Raw genomic sequence first — 20954 nt, 5'->3', positions numbered from 1 at the left:
GGACTGTTTTGCTAACCAAGTTTAACCTAGGGGAAAAAATCCAATATGCATTGTAAACATCCCAAATAAAATCTAAGCACCAGCAGAGAAAATGCAGAGAAGTAGCAGAACAGTGAAGTGTCTAGGATTTCATTTTTAGATTGGGAAATAATTTGCCTAAATGAAGTTTGGAATTGTCCTAGTCACCCTCCTGAACTAACAATAATGTAATTTGATTCTAGTATTTCTTGACTAACAATTTTCTGCAGGTCTGACTTCAACGTGCCATTGGCTTGTGGGGAAAGCTATCACTACAATACAAAGGGCTAGGAACATTTTTAACAAAAGCTTAAATTCGCTACCAAACATCACAAAAATAAATAGATTGAAGAAGAGGCCTAATTAAAGATTTTTTTTAAACGTTTCCTTGGCCCTTCCTTTTATTTAATTTATTTATTTATTCATTCATTCCTTCTAAATTACTGTGTGTAAATATTAACAGAGTACTAAGCAGAGTAAATATATATGTATTTTCATTCTATTACTGCTGCTATGGAACCACCGATGTTGTGATATCTGAGCTGTGGTGAGAATTGTTTCAGGGGGGCAAATATCTCCCTTGCAAAAATGGTCAGAGCACTCCTGTCTGAAATTGAAATTGGAAAATCTTGCGCACACACAGGGATACACATTGCACAAGGTAGAACTCTGTGCTTAGAGCACAAAACTTATTTTGTGTTCAAGTCCCATTGTCAGCCCTCCCCCCCCCCCAACTTATTTGTTTTAAGAATGAGGTTTTAAAAAATATCTAGCCCTGGATCTAAATTTTAGGACTGAGAGACTATTTTAAGATGTATGGGGGTCTTTAGGACTAGATTTGTGTGACTGAAAACTTAAAGTGCCTAAAGTTGTTGCATCAAATGAACTCATAGGACCAGAAATTCAAACACAACTTGATAATTAGCTTCAGAATGTCATTCTTGTTTATACAGGGAGATTAGGAACTAAAGCAGGAGGGAATCATAAAGACAACAAGTAAAGTCACATGCTTTCATTGTGTGTCTCGGCTTGCACCAGAAAAGGTTGAAAACAGCCAAGAGATGCAATGAAGCAGCTCAGTTTGAGTAAATACAACTCTGGTTTTGGATAATTAGTTATATTTAATCAGTTTTAATCAGACAACTTTTTCCCTGCTCTTGGAGAAAAGTGTAAGTGCAGGGGGATAATTAGAGGTGCTGTTTTAAGTTCTCTGTGCTCCATGTTGCTGCTGTTTGTTTTTTCCTTAGCACCTGGGACCAGAGTCATGGACCAGGGTCCCATTATGCTAGGTGCTATACAAACGCAGAACAAAAAGATAGTTGCATGCAATAGCCAAGGCACAAATCAGATGTAGTGTGCGATTATGTTGCAGACTTCGTGCCTGTATTCTCTATGACTCTGCTCTTCTGCCAGCCTACGGGTAATGTGCAACCCCATATATGTATGAAAGGAACAAGAGATACAGAATTTATTTGAGGAGACCGCATCAATCAGTGAATAGAACAGGAGTCTAGAAGTCAGGAGACCAGTGTACTACTTTCAATTCTGTCACTAATTTCCTGTGGTCTTTTCTATACAAGAAACGTCAGTGTAGTATTTTCACTGACTGTTTCATGCCATTTGTTCCACACTAGCCATGCTGAATCATTTTAACAACATCTGCAGTTTCACCCTGCATCCATCAGTGCTTTGCTGCACCATTTGACCCACGGACCATATCCAAGGGTTCCTGCTCTATTGGCATTGCACTTTGAAAATTTTCAATAGGATATTTCCATGGTGCAAGGGGACTTTGGGAAGGAGGGTCAAAATTAAGCTCTGTACTGGTAGGTGGCTTGCAGCTAAGTTGGTTCCTGCAGAGTGGAGAGTAGAAGCCCTGAACCCACTGTGTGCACATGTGGTATATTTGCATCAAAAGAGGGGGAAGCAATCATTATTTACATGGTAAGTCCCTCCAGTGCAGAGACTTATGTGACCGTAGAAAAGTCCCTTCACCCCTCTGTGGCACAGTTTCCCCATTTGGCAGATGGGGATAGTAACAGGATTTTGGATAAGAGTTCTACTGTGCCACCATACAGTGGCTCTCCAAAGTCAATGCCTCCAATTGTTTTCTCGACCTGATTTTCATGAAAACTAACTCTTTAAAAAAAACAAAAAACAACCTTGATGCCATTTCACCTGGGTTACTTCTCCATCCAGTAGCTTCTGTTGTTTACCCTTCCTCATGTGCTCTGTTAATTAAGTTAGTGGTTGGGCTTTTATTAACTTAAAAACAATGCCTTCCCACCACCACCCATAATTACGAACCTCATTCGAGGGATTGCTTTCCAGCATGTCAGAGTGCCCTTAATTATTGCTGCTGCCCCAAGAATAACAGGACACAGACAAACAGGATTTTGTTTCTTCCACTGCAGCTGCTTACAACTGCTTGCTAAGTTAAGAGCAAGACTCATGAGTGTTTTGTGTATTTGAAATTGTTTTCTGCCCTCCTGTTTAAATTTTCATAAGCAAAATGTTAGGTTTGTTTTGGTTTTTTTGTTTAAATCCAAACAAAGATTCAAATATTATACCATACCATTCTGACAGCTTTGTCAGAACACTGTAAAACGCTTTAACAAAAATCTATAGTTAATTCCGTACTTGGTCTTGATCTGAGCAGGTTTATGGATAACTCAGATCTGTTACCATAAAAATACATAAAAAGAAAAGGAGTACTTGTGGCACCTTAGAGACTAACCAATTGAGCTGTAGCTCACGAAAGCTTATGCTCAAATAAATTGGTTAGTCTCTAAGGTGCCACAAGTACTCCTTTTCTTTTTGCGAATACAGACTAACACGGCTGTTACTCTGAAACCATAAAAATACATGTTAATGCAAGAAAGTCAAGGGATGCAAAGGTTGCTTGAAGAAAACAATTCTCTTTAGCATAAGGAAACAGCACTTAATATTTTTAATTTCAAATGTTTCAGCATCGTGTTAATTTTCTTATTCCAAATCCATGAATTTCTGGGGCAGCGCAGCTGTTTACCATGATGTTTTCACCAACAGAGTTTCTCCACTTTCCTAACGTTACCACCATATGTATTATGCTAATGTGAATGTGTTATAGTCATAAATATTGCAGTATTTGAAAGTGATTATATATCAGAGGTAAATCAAAAGGGCAAGATGCACATATGTTTAACTCCAAGTATATGAGTAGTCCCAGGATCAGAGTAGTCCCCGTGACTAAGAAATTTAGCCTTTTATGTTACTTCTTTTTTTTTAAATTTAAAATAAAATCCCTATTCCCTTCAATGACACACCTCTCTCTTAGCAAACCCTAAAACAGTGGTTCTCAACCTTTCCTGACTACTGTATCTCTTTCAGAAGTCTGAAGCCCAAGCCCTGACACCTGGGGCTGAAGCATGTACCTTAGCCCTGCTTGCCACACACCGAGGATGGCCCTGCATTTGTGATCTCCTCTACAGCCCTCCTGTGTACCCCCTGGGGTTGCAATTCCCAGGCTGAGAAACATGTACCCTGGTTGAGAACCACTGCCTAAAACACCACAACCCACCATGAGGCTAGGTTTCCTATGTGTGCCTGCAATGCAAGCATTCCATTACATCATTTGTCAGCTGGTCTCACATCTCCTGAGCAGAAAAGGTATTCAGATGTAAAAGAAGCAAGCTCTACCTTCCGGCCTATTAGATAAATTGGAATGTGGTCCCTTTTATCTCTCACTCAGGGGAGTGGAAAGATGAATGATGAGTCTTCGGAGATCACAAGGCTATTCTAACAACAGTGAGAAGTGGATAATATTACTGACTTATCAGCTATGACGATGTCTCTGTAGCCAATGCTTAGAACCATATCTGATTTTTCAAATGCAGATGCTGCTTTAATTCTCCAACCCAATAAGGATGCAGCTAATTTAATTATTGGTGCCCCATCTGAAAATCAATTCCAGAAGCTAATTAGTTCTGTTACCAGGAAGGGTACCCAAATAAAGAAACTTACCAGTGGGTGCTGCTAGCAATTGCAAAAGTTAAAGGGACACTATCAACTTTAAAAAAAATTGTTTTTTCAATTTGCTATTAATGAGACAGTTTTCCTGGTTTTTGTGGGGTCTTTCATATGGCGATAAGGGAGAGGAAAATCAACTATTGTGGTTGTTTAAAAATTAAGAACATGTTATCTGAAACTACCTTTAACTCTTCTGAAATTTGGCTTTTTAAAATTTCAAGTTGACAGTGCAAATATGTTTCCAGTCTGTTAACTCCTCTCTTTTCATATATTTGTAACTTTCTCAAACATTCACCTTTTTGGGGATGAAATTTTCCATGCTAGCTTTCGCCCTAGAGAAAATTAAGCAAAATTCTTTCAAACACTTTTGTGTTGTGTGCCAAAAATTTACTTTTACCCACTGAAAATCAAAATAAAACATGACCACTTTTTTCCTACACAAAAAAATTAAATTGTTTGACATTTTAAACTTAATGTGTAAGGTGCCCTTTAAAAAGGAGTGTATGCTTTGCTTAGTTTGAACAAATTTGAATGAATAGTAGTTTCCAGTGATTGGAAAAACCACTTCTCAGCTTTTTCAGTAGCATCTAATGAGGTCTAGACTACAAATAAACTTTCACTGAAATAATGAAACCAATTAGTCATTTTATTTATGTTTGGGTGTACACACTCTTGTTTCAGAATAAAATTTGCTAATGTTGATTTAGAAGAGAGTTTGTACATGTCATAAGTAAAAATATGTCAAGTTTAAAAAAACAGTGTCCAACAGAGGTTTGCACCTGCCTAACTAAATTGCTTTAAAAACACACCTTTAATTAAAACCGTGCAGCTTTGTTTGTAATCCAGACCTAAGGTTCTGAATTTAGCCACTGTCTTATGATAAAATAAGTGTTAACCCACAGACTTGCACTGAAATAAATAAATTGGTTTTAATACACTCCTTTTGTGAGTTCAGTGCAAGTTTCTGAGTAGACTAGTTCACACTTGTAGTCTAATGGAAACCTTTAGCATTGTTTGCCCAAATATTTTGGGAAAGTCTTGTGGTAGAGCAATGGCAGGATATTTCCCTTTCAAAAAATGCCGGTGTAGATGCTACTGCTAACATCTTAATGTGCTTTATGTCCGATCAAGGCCCAACAGCTCTAGAGACTGCTGCAGGGATAATTCATATAAAGAGGATTGTGAATGTGTTAATGAAACAAATAGTTAAATCCTCCCTTAAGTACTGCCTTATCAGGGAAAAAGGAGAATCACATATGATCTCTGCAATTTTTGCTGCATTGTGCAACATAATACCAACCTTAGGCTTTCATTAAAATATATATATATATATTCTCAAGATCAATGGAAGATTGATCCAAAGCTTTGCCTGTATTGATGTTTATATGGGAAAAATGTGCACCTTTTCTTACCCCTCTTTTAGGGCTAGAAGATACCCTCCCACCCAGAGGTTGCATGTGCGTAAGTACTTTTGGCAATCTGAAATCTCCCACCGTTTCTGTAGTGCAGCTTCTCCATCAGTAATGGCAACTCTATTAGGCTGGAATTTTTACCACCACATTCAGGGTTAGAATACACTGCACAATATGGTAAAAATGTGTCCTTCTACAGAAGATACCACTATTGCTATCATTAGGGGAGGAGTTGCACTATGGGGGGACAAAAACTTCAGTGTTGTTGCAGCCAAAAAGTCAAAAACAGTAATGTTAGCCTATGACTAGCTAGGGTTAGGAAATCTAGTGAAGGAAACTTCCAGCTATATAATGGGACAAACCAAAGTATGTCCTCTCCACCCTATTTGTCTTGTGTGGTATGAACTGCAAAACTTAATAGGAACTATGGTATTCAATGGGACTACTCACCAGCTGGGTTGATCTGATCAGGGATAATTAATTGGACTGGTTCTCATTTTAAAAGATTGTCAGTGCCACCCAGATCAATTAATGGAAACTTTTTTGTAGTTTATAATAAAAATCCTAAACCATACTCATACGTAAGAGTTTGCAGGATTGAGGGTGCTAAATTTACAATCTTTTATTCTTAATTACAGGGGTTTTAATACTCCATTAACTATTGGGACAGCTACTAATTGCTAAATATTTGTATTTTTCTAAGCAGTTCTATGTTTCACAGTAGAAAACCTATTTATTTTATTTTAGAGAGACAAGGTAGGTGAGGTAATATCTTGTATTGGACCAGCTTCCATTGGTGAAAGAGACAAGCTTTATAGCTCTTCTTATTTTAGGAAATTTGTATACATATGTGACACTTCATTTTGGTACCTACTCAATCTTATATGATATGGAGTTTCTTGGGGTCCTAATAACCTAAACAAGTCAATGTCATAACTTTTTTATGTTTACTGTCCAATTGTTGCTCTATAATACATTATTAAAAGTGAATCAGTCTTCATGTTTGCTTAATATATGCTTTTATTTGTATGATTTCAAAGCATTTTTTTAAACGATATATTTAGGAAACTTCTAAACATTGTTTTCATTTTGTGTCAATGTATTTCATTGTTGTATCATTACCCTGCAATATTTATAGGACAGAGTCTGGCTTTATTTATGTATGTAGCGTCAATGGCAAATGGTACCAGAAATAATGCTCTGGGAGTTCAATACTGATGCTGTAGAAGGAGCTGTCAATGAGAAACCAATAATGCCCTCCCCCTTCCCCCCCCCCAATTCACCCAATACTATAGCATGACAAGATCAGATTCTAATTACTGTAACAGTCAGTTTGCCTACTAAAACATGAGGCCCTAACCCTAGGTACTGTAAGAACAAGTGCCGTTCTTCATGTACTTTTTCAGTCCTTTTAACAAATTTAAAACGTTTATTAAAGCAAATGTTAAATTATATATTACACAGGTTAAGAAAAGTGTCTGTACATCTAGGTGTAGTGTTTAGATTATCCACAAATATGTCTGCTTTAAAAGTAATCAGATACATATAGTACATAATCAGCAGTAACCCAACTTTAGGTGAATAAATTTAACAATACAGTTTAGATATTTTCATCCAAGTATTTGGGATGAAAATTTGTACAGAGAGTTGATTATGGAATGTATATATATCAATGAGTGAATATTGTTCCTTAGTAAGTGAGCATTGAGGCTTACTAGTAGATGTAGATATAATCCTATTACTACGCAATTTTTTCTAGTGGTTATGGGGACAATCTAAAGGAATTTTTTCCCTTACAAATTGCTGTTTAATTTCTTTTGCTACTCCCCTCAGCGTGTTTGAAAAGCTTACACCTAATTTGTATCTTAGGTGAGTGTAGGGTTATGTTCTTTCCAGCAAGATCGCACTGGGCACGCGTGACACAGCGCACCGCGGGACTGGGAGTCCTGAACCTTGCGGGGGCCGCCCCAGCCCTGCCCAGACCCAGTCGCAACCAATCGGAGCGCCGGGGCGGGCACAGCTGGGCAGACTATAACAGGGGCCCGGGCGCGGGGACCCGCAGGCTGGGAGAACTTGGCAGGGTCCCTCAGGTGAGTCCCGCCGCCGCTCGCTTTGCAGCCAGCTGGGAGGCTCTAACGCCCCGTTAGCCCTGCTGGGGCTGCGTGTCCGGTGTCGGGGGAGGGGCTGCGGGTGAGTCCGAAGCCTCCTGCGTGCGGAGGCGCTGGGTGGTTTGCGCGCTGCGGCTTGGTACCCGGCGCTGGCGGGGCGGGAGATAGTTTGAGCCGGTTGTGGGGGGAGAGGAGCTGCCTGCCCCTGTCTGATGGGCCAAGGAGAGCGAGCGGGACTTACCTGTCATATTCCGCCTGGGGCTCGGGAGCGAGCTAACCTGGGGATCCCCCGGCCCCCTCCGTGCTGTGGGTGTCGGGGAGGGGGCGGGTCTAGGGGTGTCTGGGCCCCCTGTGCTGTGTCGGGGAGGGGGCGGGTCTAGGGGTGTCTGGGCCCCCTGTGCTGTGTCGGGGGGGGGAGGGGGCGGGTCTAGGGGTGTCTGGGCCCCCTGTGCTGTGTCGGGGGGGGAGGGGGCGGGTCTAGGGGTGTCTGGGCCCCCTGTGCTGTGTCGGGGGGGGAGGGGGCGGGTCTAGGGGTGTCGGGCCCCCTGTGCTGTGTCGGGGGGGGAGGGGGCGGGTCTAGGGGTGTCTGGGCCCCCTGTGCTGTGTCGGGGGGGGAGGGGGCGGGTCTAGGGGTGTCTGGGCCCCCTGTGCTGTGTCGGGGGGGGAGGGGGCGGGTCTAGGGGTATCTGGGCCCCCTGTGCTGTGTCGGGGAGGGGGCGGGTCTAGGGGTGTCGGGCCCCCTGTGCTGAGTGTGGCGGCGGGCACTGGCTAGCTGCAGTGTTCGGCTCATGCCCATCGCAAGGCCCGTATCTTGGCTCGGTAACACCCAGCGGTGACTGTAATTGGGACTTGCCCTTCCCGGCACTGCCTAGCTTATTCCTCCTCCAGCACCGCAGGCCGCCTAGGAGCCGGGCGCTGTGATTTCTGCTCCCTGCGCTTTCCCTGGAAGCCGCTGTGGGCTCTGGCAGGGCTTGTTTGGCTGAACCCGGAGCACGATGCAGCTCTGCAGCTGCGGACCTGCGGCTCCCTATTGCCCTCTCCCCGACGGGCCCCAGCGTCGCCGCCCCGGGCTTGTTTACACAGCAGTGGCCTTCCCGAGCAGAATCCTTCCCTCCCCTGCCTTGGGTTTGCGACTGGTCTCCCAGGTCAGCAGTCATGTGAGTGGTCTCACGTGATGGATCAGTGGGGCTGCCCTTCCCAGCTGCTAGGGCGGGTGCCTCCTGCAAATCGCCCTCTCCCCAGGAGGAGATCCGTTTACAAGAGAGTCTGGCCCCTGCGGTGCCTCTGGGCGAGTAAGAGGCAGGGGAGATGGGCGCATGGAGGTAGCCCTTAGGAAGGGACCCTCACCCTTGCCTCTGATCGCATCCCATAGTCTTATGATTTTGTAACTAGTTTCTGTGAGAAGAGCGGAAATGATTCCAGGAAAAGATGAGTCAACTGTGCAGACAGGCTTCCCAGAGGCAGAAGCTTTCTATTTACTTACTGAAAATGTTCCTTTTTACCCCCTATCCTGCAGTACCAGACAAAGCTCCCTACAACGAGCACAGTCACTGTTACATGCACTTAAAAGAACTAGTGTGGAAACCATAATGGGGAAAACCAAATTACAATGTGGTGTGAATCCTTTTCTCTTTCAGATAAAGGATGGGCATCCTACTGAAATGCAGTGATTGTCTGTTAACACCCTATTGATTGGATTTGGGTGAAAATTAGAAAAGGGAGAGAAAGACAAAGAGGGAAGGGCAGAAGTAATTGAAAGGGCTGTGAAGTGGGCCTGTGATTTAATAAAAAGAAAAGGAGTACTTGTGGCACCTTAGAGACTAACCAATTTATTTGAGCATGAGCTTTCGTGAGCTACAGCTCACTCCACGGTATGCATCCGATGAAGTGAGCTGTAGCTCACGAAAGCTCATGCTCAAATAAATTGGTTAGTCTATAAGGTGCCACAAGTACTCCTTTTCTTTTTGCGAATACAGACTAACACGGCTGTTACTCTGAAACCTGTGATTTAATAGAATTTCTATGGTGTGAAAATGTCCTGCAGCATCTCCCAGGATTGGTGGACCAAGTCTAGGCACCCCTCCATGAAAAGAGAGTTCATACATCTCTAGTGCCCCATTATAAGGCGAGAAACCAGTTTTTTCACATGGCATGAGTTAAGGAAGAAGTGGTTTTCTCCTCTTACATAACTGGCTCATAGAGGAGACATAACTGGTAATGACAGGTTTCAGAGTAGCAGCCGTGTTAGTCTGTATTCACAAAAAGAAAAGGAGTACTTGTGGCACCTTAGAGACTAACAAATTTATTTGAGCATAACCTTTCGTGAACTACATGCATCTGATGAGGTAATTTATTATGCTCAAATAAATTTTAGTCTCTAAGGTGCCACAAGTACTCCTTTTCTTATAACTGGTAATGGCTTCAGCTTTGTGATACACACTCGAAATACGTCATTTTGAACTATTTTTTTTCCGTTATTTGTCTCTGTATGTTACTAAGCAATCTTTCTACATAGAAACTTCTGATAAACAGAATCTTACATGTGAGAAATGGCTTAACTGATCTTGTTAACTTTTGGTAGACTTTCCAACATGAATATATATCTGGTCATATTTTCCCTGTGTTTGGGAATATCTTTTGCTGCTCCAAGAATAGATCCTGTTTTGGATAACCACTGGAACCTGTGGAAGTCATGGCACACTAAGACCTACCATGAGGTGAGTATTTTGCAGAGGCAGACCCCACAGTATGGACATTTGCTTAGTACAGGAAATGGTAGGAACAGTAAAATGTAACCTAAAGGCTAGCACTTGGAACTGAGTGACTATTCCAAGCTCTGCTATTAACTCTCTAACCTTGGGAAAGTTACTCTATTTTCCCTGTCTGTAAAATGGATGTGTTTACTTATCTGAGGGTACTACTTCTACACTAGAATAAAAGATCCATGACAGGGCTGTGATTGGCCCAGGCCAGCTAACTCAGGCTTATGGTGCTAAAGATTGCAGTGTAGACATTCAGGCTGGGGCTGAACTCTTGCAAGGAGAATGGAAAGTGCTTAATTTGTAATGAAAGAGAGAGGGGCTGGGGCTGAAGCAATTATTTTTACATTCATAATGGATGCAGCAAGCCCAGAGGAGCTGGGGCTCAGCCCTGGCACAAATTAAGCACTGAGAGTGGGTCTCAAAGTCCAGGTTCCTGAATGTGTACACATTCCAAGCCTGAATGTGTACACTACAATTTTTCGCCCTGCAGCCCCAGCCTCTGAAACTCATTACTGTGTTTTTTTTATTTCAGTGTGGACATACCCTAACAGGAGTTAATGTTAAGAACTTTGCCATCCTTGTATGAAAGACAGCACAATAAGTAAAAGAAAAACATGTAAGCTATGTCCACACTTGTACTTTTGTCGGTATAACTTAGGTCGCTCAGAGGGCTGGTTTTTTCACACCCCTGAGCGATATAAGTTACACCAACAGAAGGGCCGGTGCGGACAGCACTGTTGGTGGGAGACTCTCTCCCGCTGACATAGCTACCGCCACTCATTGGAGGTGGTTTAAATTATGTCAAAGGGAGAGCTCTCCTGTTGGCATAGAGCAGCTATATGAGTGATCTTACAGTGGCACAGCTGCATTGGTACAGCTGTGCTGCTGTAAGCTTGCTAGTGTAGACATAGCCTTAGTTATTTGGACTATTGCAAACAGTCTTCACCTTCCAGATTGCTTTGGACAAGAAAAAACCTAAAAATTGGTGTATTACTGTTTTCATTTGTTCTTTTACTCACGGAGAGAGGCCAAATTCCATTATCCAAATCACCTGTTCTCTGCCCTTTAGCGGGAAGAAGGCTGGAGGAGAATGGTATGGGAGAAGAACTTGAAAATGATTGAACTACATAATCTGGATCACACAATGGGAAAACATAGCTACAGAATGGGAATGAATCAATTTGGTGACATGGTATGTATAAGGAAAGCCATAAAACTTGTTTTGTTAGTAGTGATGTATAAGAGGACAAGCACTTTTTTTTTTCTTCCTTCAGACTACTGAAGAGTTTAAACAGCTGATGAATGGGTTCCAATATAAAAAATCAGAAAGGAAGTACAGAGGATCACAGTTCCTTGAACCCAACTTCTTGGAGGCACCAAAATCTGTAGACTGGAGGGAAAAGGGATATGTAACTCCAGTTAAAGACCAGGTATATTGTCTTGTGTGTAACAACAAATAGGATGTGCATGTCTGTATGTTATGAACACTGGAAGGATTTTGGTATTTTCACAAAGGTTGAAGTCCCTAATGAGCATGAATGAAGTGGGACTTGGATAATGGTATACTCATACATTTAGGCTGCTGTGGTAACATGGACTACTACATTGCCTGTGCTAATGAGTAATTTTTCCTTTTCAACTTCAGGGTCAGTGTGGATCTTGTTGGGCATTTAGCACAACTGGTGCTCTTGAAGGGCAGCACTTCAGAAAAACTGGCAAGCTTGTCTCACTGAGTGAACAAAACCTTGTAGACTGCTCTCGCCCTGAAGGAAATCAAGGATGCAATGGTGGTCTCATGGATCAAGCTTTCCAGTATGTACAGGACAATGGAGGAATTGATTCAGAGGAATCCTACCCATACATTGCCAAGGTAAATGTAACTAGCTCCAGGCTAATCTGTTTTATCTGTACAGTGTGTCTTAAGTATAGAAACACAAGGTAAATGTACAGGTTGAAATTTGGGGAAGGAAATATATTGACAGCTTTCAGAACAGATCTGTTCCTCCCTTCATAGTTGTCCCCCAAGCAAACTAGAATAGCTGCCCACCAGTTCCAAAATCAGTCAAAAGTATGAGAAAAGTGACCTCAAAGATTTGGGCAAAAACCAGAGGCTCATCAGACCAGTTTTAAGAAGTGAATAGCAAAGCAAAGGGCTTCCACTGATAATGCTCTGCTATCATGCCCCATACACTAATATAGCCAGAGATGTTAACTCCAGTTAATCTCAGATGCCACAACAATATGCATGACAGAAGCAGTCTGTCACATAACCATGACCCAAACAAGGTCGCTTTTATACAGATCAGAGCTGACTCTTCTGGGTGAAGTTCAGTTTCAGAAGACCTGATGCAGTACATCTCCTTGCAGTTAATACTGGTGAAGGGGCAATATCTGCATTCCAAGTTGTCTGCAGCAGTAGTCCCATGTAGAGAGCACTATAGTAATCCATCCTAGAAGTCAAAGGCATTCACAGATGACTGGCAAACTTCAGAAATAGCTGTAAATTGCCTAGCCAATTGTAGATGTTAGGTGCATAGCTTGTGAGCACTACATAGAAAGAAAAATGGGAGCAAGGAGTCTTCTTGCCGCCAACACAACCTGGGATTCCGGAATATTGGATCAGACATGTGCAGGTCACATTGGGTTTTTAATTTAGGAAGAAGATTTTATGCTTGCAGCTTCACTTTAATTGTAAACTCCTTTGCTTGTTAAACATGTTGTCTCCAATTTTTGGTCTCATTGACACAGCAGAAAATGAACAAACCACGTGACCCTTTTTCTATTAGATTAAAACTTTTTCCACGTCTCCTCCTTAATTCCTAATTTGTCAAATGTGTCTCTGAAAGCACTTGCTCCTTCAAAAGAGTTATCTGTAATGTGTTTTGTGAAGTTCCTTGCACACCTGCTTTATTTACAAAATAAGTAAAGAAAACTTTACAAAAAAAAAAGTTCAGGGACCTGCGTTCCTTATTGTGCATTGGGTGATCATGATGTTGCAAACCAAATGTTGACTTGGGTCTTGCCATGTAAGTAATGAAGGAACACACATCAGTTGTTTCGTTTCAAAGGACTTGACTTTCATACTGGCTATTCATTTCATAAGGTAAAGTTTTGTGCCCACAATTCATCATGCTTATCCTGGCAGTTCATGCTTTATTCTGACAGTTATTGTAGGCACAAAAATGGATATCCTGTTGAAGAGTAGGTTCAAACTATAGTTGCAAAATGTGTAAGTCTACAAGTATGATATGTTAACTGCTTGAGAAAATTGGAGGAAATCTAATGATCCTGTTGTCAAATCAATTTTGACAGCCCACACTCTGGCTACTTATAAATTAGCTGAGTGGATTTTTCATGGTGTTTCTCTGAATGAATCTTGGTTAAAAGATCTACATGAGACAACTGGGTCTCTCTTTCAGTCTCTTATTCTGACCTACTTAAGACTACATTGCTCAGTTCTTTTTGTTAAAGAAATGCACCAGGATTGGTTGTCAGACAGTTTCAAAATACCGAGCTAGACAAACTAAGCACAGAGTAGCTGGCAACACTTGCTAATGTAAACTAGAGAACTGTGTAGTAACTCCAATTTCCTTTTTTGTCAAGGATGATGAAGACTGTATGTATAAGGCAGAGTACAATGCTGCTAATGATACTGGCTTTGTAGACATCCCACAAGGACGTGAAAAAGCACTCATGAAAGCAGTGGCATCTGTGGGTCCGGTCTCTGTGGCTATTGATGCAGGCCATTCATCATTCCAGTTTTATCAATCAGGTAGTGATTTGCTCGCAGTTTATAAGATGAGTTCATGTACTGTATCTAATGTTGCAGTACCAATGCAAAAAAAAAAAATCTGATGTTGCAGTCTGTACTTTAATTACTGATGCAAAAAAGTTTGATCTCAAATTCAGGCGATCTGGGGTCAGTCTCCAACTCTGATACAGATTTCCTTTGTGATCTTGGACAAGTAATGTAACCTGTCCTTAGGTTTCCTCTTCAATGAAATGGGGAATAATGTTGAAATACCTTGCAGAAGAGATGTTTGACTGATTGTAAAACACACCATTGAGATCTAAAGACAGAAGATGTTCTAGAAATGCCTTTTTTTAAATCTTGGAGTCCTTACTTGAACTTGTATTTTCTAGGTGTCTATTATGAGCCAGAGTGTAGCAGTGAGGACCTGGATCATGGCGTTCTGGTTGTAGGCTATGGCTTTGAGGGAGCAGATGAAGATGGGAAGAAGTACTGGATTGTTAAGAACAGGTGCAAAACTTCTGGGTTTTTTCTTTCTATACAACACTCTTCAATCTCAGTCCATGGTTTTATAAAGTTGAGGGTGCAAATGGTTTGATTACATGTTAAAATGAATTAGTGTGGAAAGGTGCTATGATGCAGGGTAGGAGAAGTCCTGCAAATTTGACACAACTCCACAACCACCTTTATAAAACAAATGCCTCAGTTCTTACATAGGGGAAAGAAGTTATACTTTTTGGGTTCTTAATAAACTTGGCTTTAAGCAGCAAATTCATTCTAATGCATTTTGGACTGTTTAGATCATGACCTAAACTGGAACTGAAAACTAGCACAAAATTGGGATACCCTTAAGTGTGGAGGAGATGCACTCGGGTTTCATATTTTGTGCAGATGGAAAAAGGACTGAGGACTGGCCTCTTGTGCTAGGATAGGAGGCAAAAATCTGACATGTGACAGACAGTGAGAGCCATGAAATCTTGGGTGGCTGGTCTTCTGCTTCCTCCAAGAGAGTACCCTCCCTATGGTTGTCTGCAGTCTTTTGGTGTACAGACGAGTCTCCTCTTACGCTGGGGTTACGTTCCGCGGTCAGCGCGTAAAGCAAAACTTGCGTATAGTCAAAATTATATCGAGTGCAATGGCGGGCGGAATCGCCCGCACTACAGATACAGTTTTAAAATTGTTGTTTTTTCTTTTTCTTTTCTTTTTTTTTTGGCGGGGGGGGGGGGGGTTGGTTTTGCTGACCGTGCAAAGCTGAGTTCGTGCATGTTAAATGCATGTAAGATGAGACTCGCCTGTATTGCTTTCTGGGAGGTCAGTTAGTGAAGTCAGTTATGTACTCCACCACAGAATCAGAAGTGTTGCCTTGCTAGGTCCATCCTTGGGCACCCATATCCGCTCCAGCCACACTGCTACTGGAAAGAGAGTCAAAGGGTTGCATTACAAGGTTCTATGCTGTACTCTGGGTATCCTTGGCATACCATGCATCTTACCAATGGAGAGCATTTGTTACTTGGGCTTTTTCACAAAGCTGAAAGGTGGAAATTGCCATTCTAATCCATGGGACAAATGTAGATCTCAGTGCTACATTCTCTTGCCTTACTGTTAAGGCTAACCATAATTTTTTCTTTCGTTTTCCAGCTGGGGTGAGAAGTGGGGTGACAAAGGATATATCTACATGGCTAAAGACAGGAGGAACCACTGTGGAATAGCTACAGCAGCTAGCTATCCACTAGTATAACTTACTGAGGGGGACTAAGTGTTTCACTGCAAGAGTGGTTTTAAACTGATTGACAAACCCATGTTAATACATGTGGTAGGATTTGTATCTTCCAAGATCCAACTTGCAAGTTTTATATGTTGGTGACAAGCCACTTGTTTAAATTAATGTAAATGTTAATATGTAAACAAGCTTGTAATATTGCTGGTTTGCAGACTGCTTAATTGATTGGATTCTTTTTTGAATTTTCCTTTTTTAACTGTAATGTGCACAAAGATTTACTTTTTAAATAAACACGCCAATTCCAACGTGTAAAGGTGACTTTGCTTTCCTTTATGTATATAAATTGATGATCATCTTAACCAAACCATGTACCCATCACTTTCACCATCCACTAAAATGTAGCTGAGTTTGGGAATTATTGCACCCAGCAATTATTCAAATGGAGTATAGTATAGTACACAACTGGACAGAAATATAATTGAAAAATACTGTATCCATTTGAAGTAAAGCTGATGTAGTGGAAGTGACCAAAACTTGGTATTTCATGTGGGACTCTGAATTTCTGTTTGAGAGTCAAGCAGGAGTTTTCATTACACTCTTTGAACAATTAATATGGCATATCAGTCATACGATCCAAGAGGAACAAATAATTAGGCTTATTGTACCTTTCACTAAATGTTTTTGTTATCATTGTAGTACTAAAATAGAGTTTTGGATTCACTTAAGTATGCAAGCAGCGTCCCGTTCTGCTGCTGTAATTTAAGTGACCCATGAAGGAGCTCTTAAAAATCTGGACTTATGCCTTTCCCCTGGCCTTCGCCCTTTCTTTTTTGTGTGTTTATACTTCTTGTGGTATGTTAAAGTCCCTGAACGTTTTTAAAAATGAACTTCATTTTCCTTACACATATCAAGATTGTCAAATCTGATCTTCCCTGAGTTTGCTGAAAACCCCTTGGTGCTCTTGCCCCTTAACTGAAAGGACAGAGCTGTTGAAATAATAAACGTTTTTCTTTGGAGTTTTTAGGCTTTTCCGTGGCACTTACTGTAGCACCTCACAACCAGGAAGGGCTTTATCCTAACTATCCATGTAAAGTAAGGAAATATACTACATTTTACAGATGGGAACTTGAGCACAGAGAGTGACTTGCCAAGCTTACACAGGAAATCTAGCAGGAGTGGGAGTAGAACGTAGATTTCCTCAATCCTTGCTATAACCATGAGATCATCCTTTCTGGTGCCTGAATTCTCATTATGGGTCATACTAGTTTGCATTTAGACCCAGGTATAGGTTTATGCTGGGGTGAAATATCAACAAGATTTCTGTTGTCTTAAAATCCATTTTTCAGAGGATGCAATCAAACACATCAGAAAGTCCTAACATTACATTCCAACACGTGGACGATGTATGTGAGTTTGCTTCTTCCGTGTGGCAAAATTCCGCTCTACTCCACGCTGATTAGGCCTCAACTGGAGTCCTGTGTCCAGTTCTGGATGCCACATTTCAGGAAAGATGTGGACAAATTGGAGAAAGTCCAGAGAAGAGCACTAAAAGTGATTAAAGGTCTAGAAAACATGACCTATGAGGGAAGATTGGAAAAAATTGGGTTTGTTTAGTTTGGAGAAGAGAAGACTGAGAGGGGAAATAACTGTTTTCAAGTACATAAAAGGTTACAAGGAGGAGGGAGAAAAATTGTTCTTAACCTCTGAGGATAGGACAAGAAGCAATGGGCTTAAATTGCAGCAAGGACAGTTTAGGTTGGAAAAACCTAACTGTCAGCGTGGTTAAGCACTGGAATAAATTGCCTAGGGAGGTTGTGGAATCTCCATCATTGGGGATTTTTAAGAGCAAGTTGGACAAACACGTTTCAGGGATGGCCTAGAATGATAATACTTAGTCCTGCCTTGAGTGCAGGGGACTGGACTAGATGACCTCTCAAGGTCCCTTCCAGTTCTATGATTCTATGAAACAGGGAAATGGCTTACTGTGTAGTATATAATAAAAATATACTTTTTAACCTTTAAACTCAATTTTGAGTTTTAACTGTGGACTCATTATATATAAAAAATTATGCAGTAAAATATACCATTCTAACATAACTTTAGATACACTTTCATATCCAAGCTTCAAAATTTACAACATGAAAATATAAGCTGGTTGAGAGCTGGGTGTGCATTGAGGTTCTCAATGGATGAGATATAAAGGTCCATATGCTTTCTAGTAATAGGTTCTTGGTTTTTCCTTTTGGTTCTTAATGGAACAATTGTATTGGAAAGAAAATGTGAAATTGTAATGTTTCTCCTATTAGGGCTTCCCCTTTCTCTTCAAGTTAGTTCTGTATTGCTGACATAAGTGATGTCATCTAGTATGTATTGTGGTTTGCAGTGTTGGTGACACATTTCAGGTATGTTGCCTGGATCTTGTACAATTAAAAGTAAAATCTGCACTGCTGCAAAGCAGCTGAGGTTAATAATTGCAAAATGTATACAATGGAAAAGGTCAGACTCAATTTAGTTCTTGTCTACAGTGGGTCTCTGGCTACTGGTTCAAACCTTTAGTGCAGTTGCATTTTGCACTAGGCAGGGTAAGCTTGACAGGCATACCTTTGTTTGTACTTGTGTAGCAATATTAATAGCTAAGGATATGATTTAGTCAGAGGTCAGGGAAGTCACAGATTCTGTGACTTTACTGAACCTCTGTGACTTTGCTTCAGCTGCCTTTGCTTGAGCTGGAGCTATACATCCTCCACCCGTGGCTTCGACCGGAGCCAGCGCTGTGTCCCCCTCATGCCCCCCCGCCCCATTTTCAGCAAGCGTCAGCATCGGTAGGGGCACAGAACACACAGTTTCCCCCTACCCTTCACAGCTTCGGACGGGGCCTGAGCATTCTCCACCCTCTCACAGTTGTGGCCAGAGCCAGGGCCATGCACCCCTTCTGCCCGCCCAAGCTTCAGTTGGTGCAGGAGTTGAGGCTGTGCGCTTCTGACCCTCAGCTTCAACAGGAGCTGGAGCTGTGTGCCCTCTTCCTGGGGCTGTAGTGGAGGCTGGAGCCAGAGATATGCCACCCCTGTGGCAGTGGGGCTAGGGCTATCAGTCCCCTGCCAGGGGGCTCTAGCTATCATTCCCCCCAAAGCCCTCTCTCCCCCAGTTATTTTTAGGAAAAGTCTGACAGGTCACAGCTCCTGTGAATTTTTGTTTAGTGCCTGTGACCTGTCCATAACTTTTACTAAAAAGAACTGTGACAAAATCTTAACCTTGCTAATAGCTAAATATCTAAAGCTTAGTCTTCTCAGCATAAAGTCCATAAACAAGTATAAATTACCAACTAATATGTCAGAGTGCCCAGATGTCTAATGAAAGAAGCCCACACATAAGGGAGCAGAGATGAAGTTGCTGTGGGGAACCCTCAACTCTGCATTTCTTGACTCTGCAGACAAAATTAGTCATAACGTATTAACAGTTCATTTTAATTTTCTGGGGAGGGTTGGGTGGGGTCTTAAGATGTGTATTTGATAGTACGTACTTCTTTCTTTAGTATTGCTAGACACCTCTCTGACTGTCCCACACTTAAACAAGTGAATAGCTTCAATTCAGACTTACCAAAATAATTTTCTGGGAGAAAAGCCATGAACAATATCAGTCCAAAGGCTGTTTTTTAAATCACTGAAACAGATTAGAAAGAAGTTCTTGGTCATATTTAATAAATCAGCTACTCTGTAAGAAGTCATTCTTCTTTTTTTTTTGGTTGGGGGGGGAGGAGAAGAAACATCGGAAACAAATTACCATACAAGTAAAGATCTCAAACAAAAGCCTTTATTTAAGGAACATTCCATTCTATTAGGAAATGGTGGTGGTCTCTGTCTTCAAACTCAGGAGGGAGAAAGATGTCAAAATTAAAGTGAAGATCAAGATATGGCCTACGAAGATGAAGAGGAGTTGGAGCCCCTGCCAGCTAGAGTTACCACACATCCGAGTTTTCCCGGGCTTGACCTCTTTTTTGGTCCTCTGTTCTCCACCCGTGAAGATTTTTGAAATATGAACAACTGTCTGTGATTTTTCCTTGCTTGTCCTTTTTCCAACGTCGATTCTGGTAGAACTGCAATTCCCAGCATGCCCCAATAGCAGCATGCACGTTTACTGGTTTGCCCCCCTTCTGTACTGTTTCTGGCAATGGCACTGCCTTCAGAGCTGGGCAGCCAGAGAGTGACGGTTGCGGGCCCGATACCCAGCTCTGAACGCAATGCCACCACCACCAGCAGCTCAGAAATAAGGGTGGTAGTAGAAAGAAACTGTACCCCCCCTCTCCCCAGCAGTGTCTTCTATTTGGGAACTTGAAATATGGGTAACCCTACTGCCAACACCTCCAGTAGGCCATGCTGGCCTAGAGTTGGGAATGGACGGAGTCCCACAGAGTCAGTGCACAGAACCTTTGTACAGATGTCCCTGTTCTCCAGTGGATTTATGAAAAATCAGCTGGTTCTGGAGACTGAACACGCTGCTGTTTATTCCAGTCAGAAAGGACCCTCCCCACCTCAATCTGGTGAAAACACTAAGCTCTCTTCCAGGCGATTTCCCTTTGGAGGTGGCAGTTTGTCCCTTTGTGAGGAAAATGAGGCCAACTTATTTGCATAAGCCTAGTTAACAGTGGTGCCAACCTGTGTGATTTTTTTTGTCACATCTCATGATATTTGGTGGTTGAGTTCTAGCACCAGAGTCATATGATTATATGAGAATCTCAGCTTTCATTTAAAGAAAAAAAAAAACTTGAATGTCTGGCCCTTTCAGCTGTAGAAAACATGAGCCCTGCAAGCTCAAAACCCAGAAGACAAAAAGACCCCCTAATTTTTTGAAAATTCCAAAAGTTTTAACACAGTCTTAATAGTTTTTTTGGGGAAGGGCGGCTGACTTTTGTACAGATGACGCTGGCAATGCTGTGAGTTTAATTTTGTCTAGAGTCTTCCCAGTCTGAGAGTGTACCAGATCAGGCAACATAGAGGTTGGGAGACAATCTGGATTTACAACTGAATGGAGAGGATATGCCTTGATTCAGTGCACTGGGGGCCCACCCCAAAGGCAACTGGGACTTGAATTGCTGTAAAATGTTGTGTGAGGGGAAGAGGTTTGTTGATCAGAAACACCAAGATTAATATAAACAGGTTTCAAAACTAGGATTTCACT

The 20954-nt window shown here is 41.8% G+C and overlaps 1 protein-coding gene across 2 annotated transcripts; it reads left to right on the top strand.

The window, feature by feature from the left end:
- Positions 1-7420: 7420 nt before the first annotated feature.
- CTSL (cathepsin L) lies at positions 7421-16041 on the top strand. 2 transcript variants are annotated; one of them, XM_073344988.2, is made up of 8 exons: positions 7421-7528; positions 10128-10263; positions 11378-11500; positions 11583-11738; positions 11954-12178; positions 13912-14080; positions 14452-14569; positions 15698-16041. In XM_073344988.2, exons 2-8 carry the CDS (start codon positions 10138-10140, stop codon positions 15795-15797), a joined length of 1017 nt encoding a protein of 338 aa, XP_073201089.1. In that variant the 5' UTR covers positions 7421-7528; positions 10128-10137; the 3' UTR covers positions 15798-16041. The 2 variants fall into 2 exon arrangements, with proteins under 2 accessions (XP_073201089.1, XP_073201090.1); XM_073344989.2 differs by lacking the exon at positions 7421-7528 and adding an exon at positions 7559-7628.
- The last annotated feature ends 4913 nt before the right edge of the window (positions 16042-20954 follow it).

The sequence above is a fragment of the Lepidochelys kempii genome, chromosome 5 (genome assembly GCF_965140285.1).
Source record: "Lepidochelys kempii isolate rLepKem1 chromosome 5, rLepKem1.hap1, whole genome shotgun sequence".
Lineage (NCBI taxonomy): Eukaryota > Metazoa > Chordata > Testudines > Cheloniidae > Lepidochelys > Lepidochelys kempii.
Note: the sequence above shows the minus strand (reverse complement) of the source record. Positions and strands in the feature narration are given on the sequence as shown.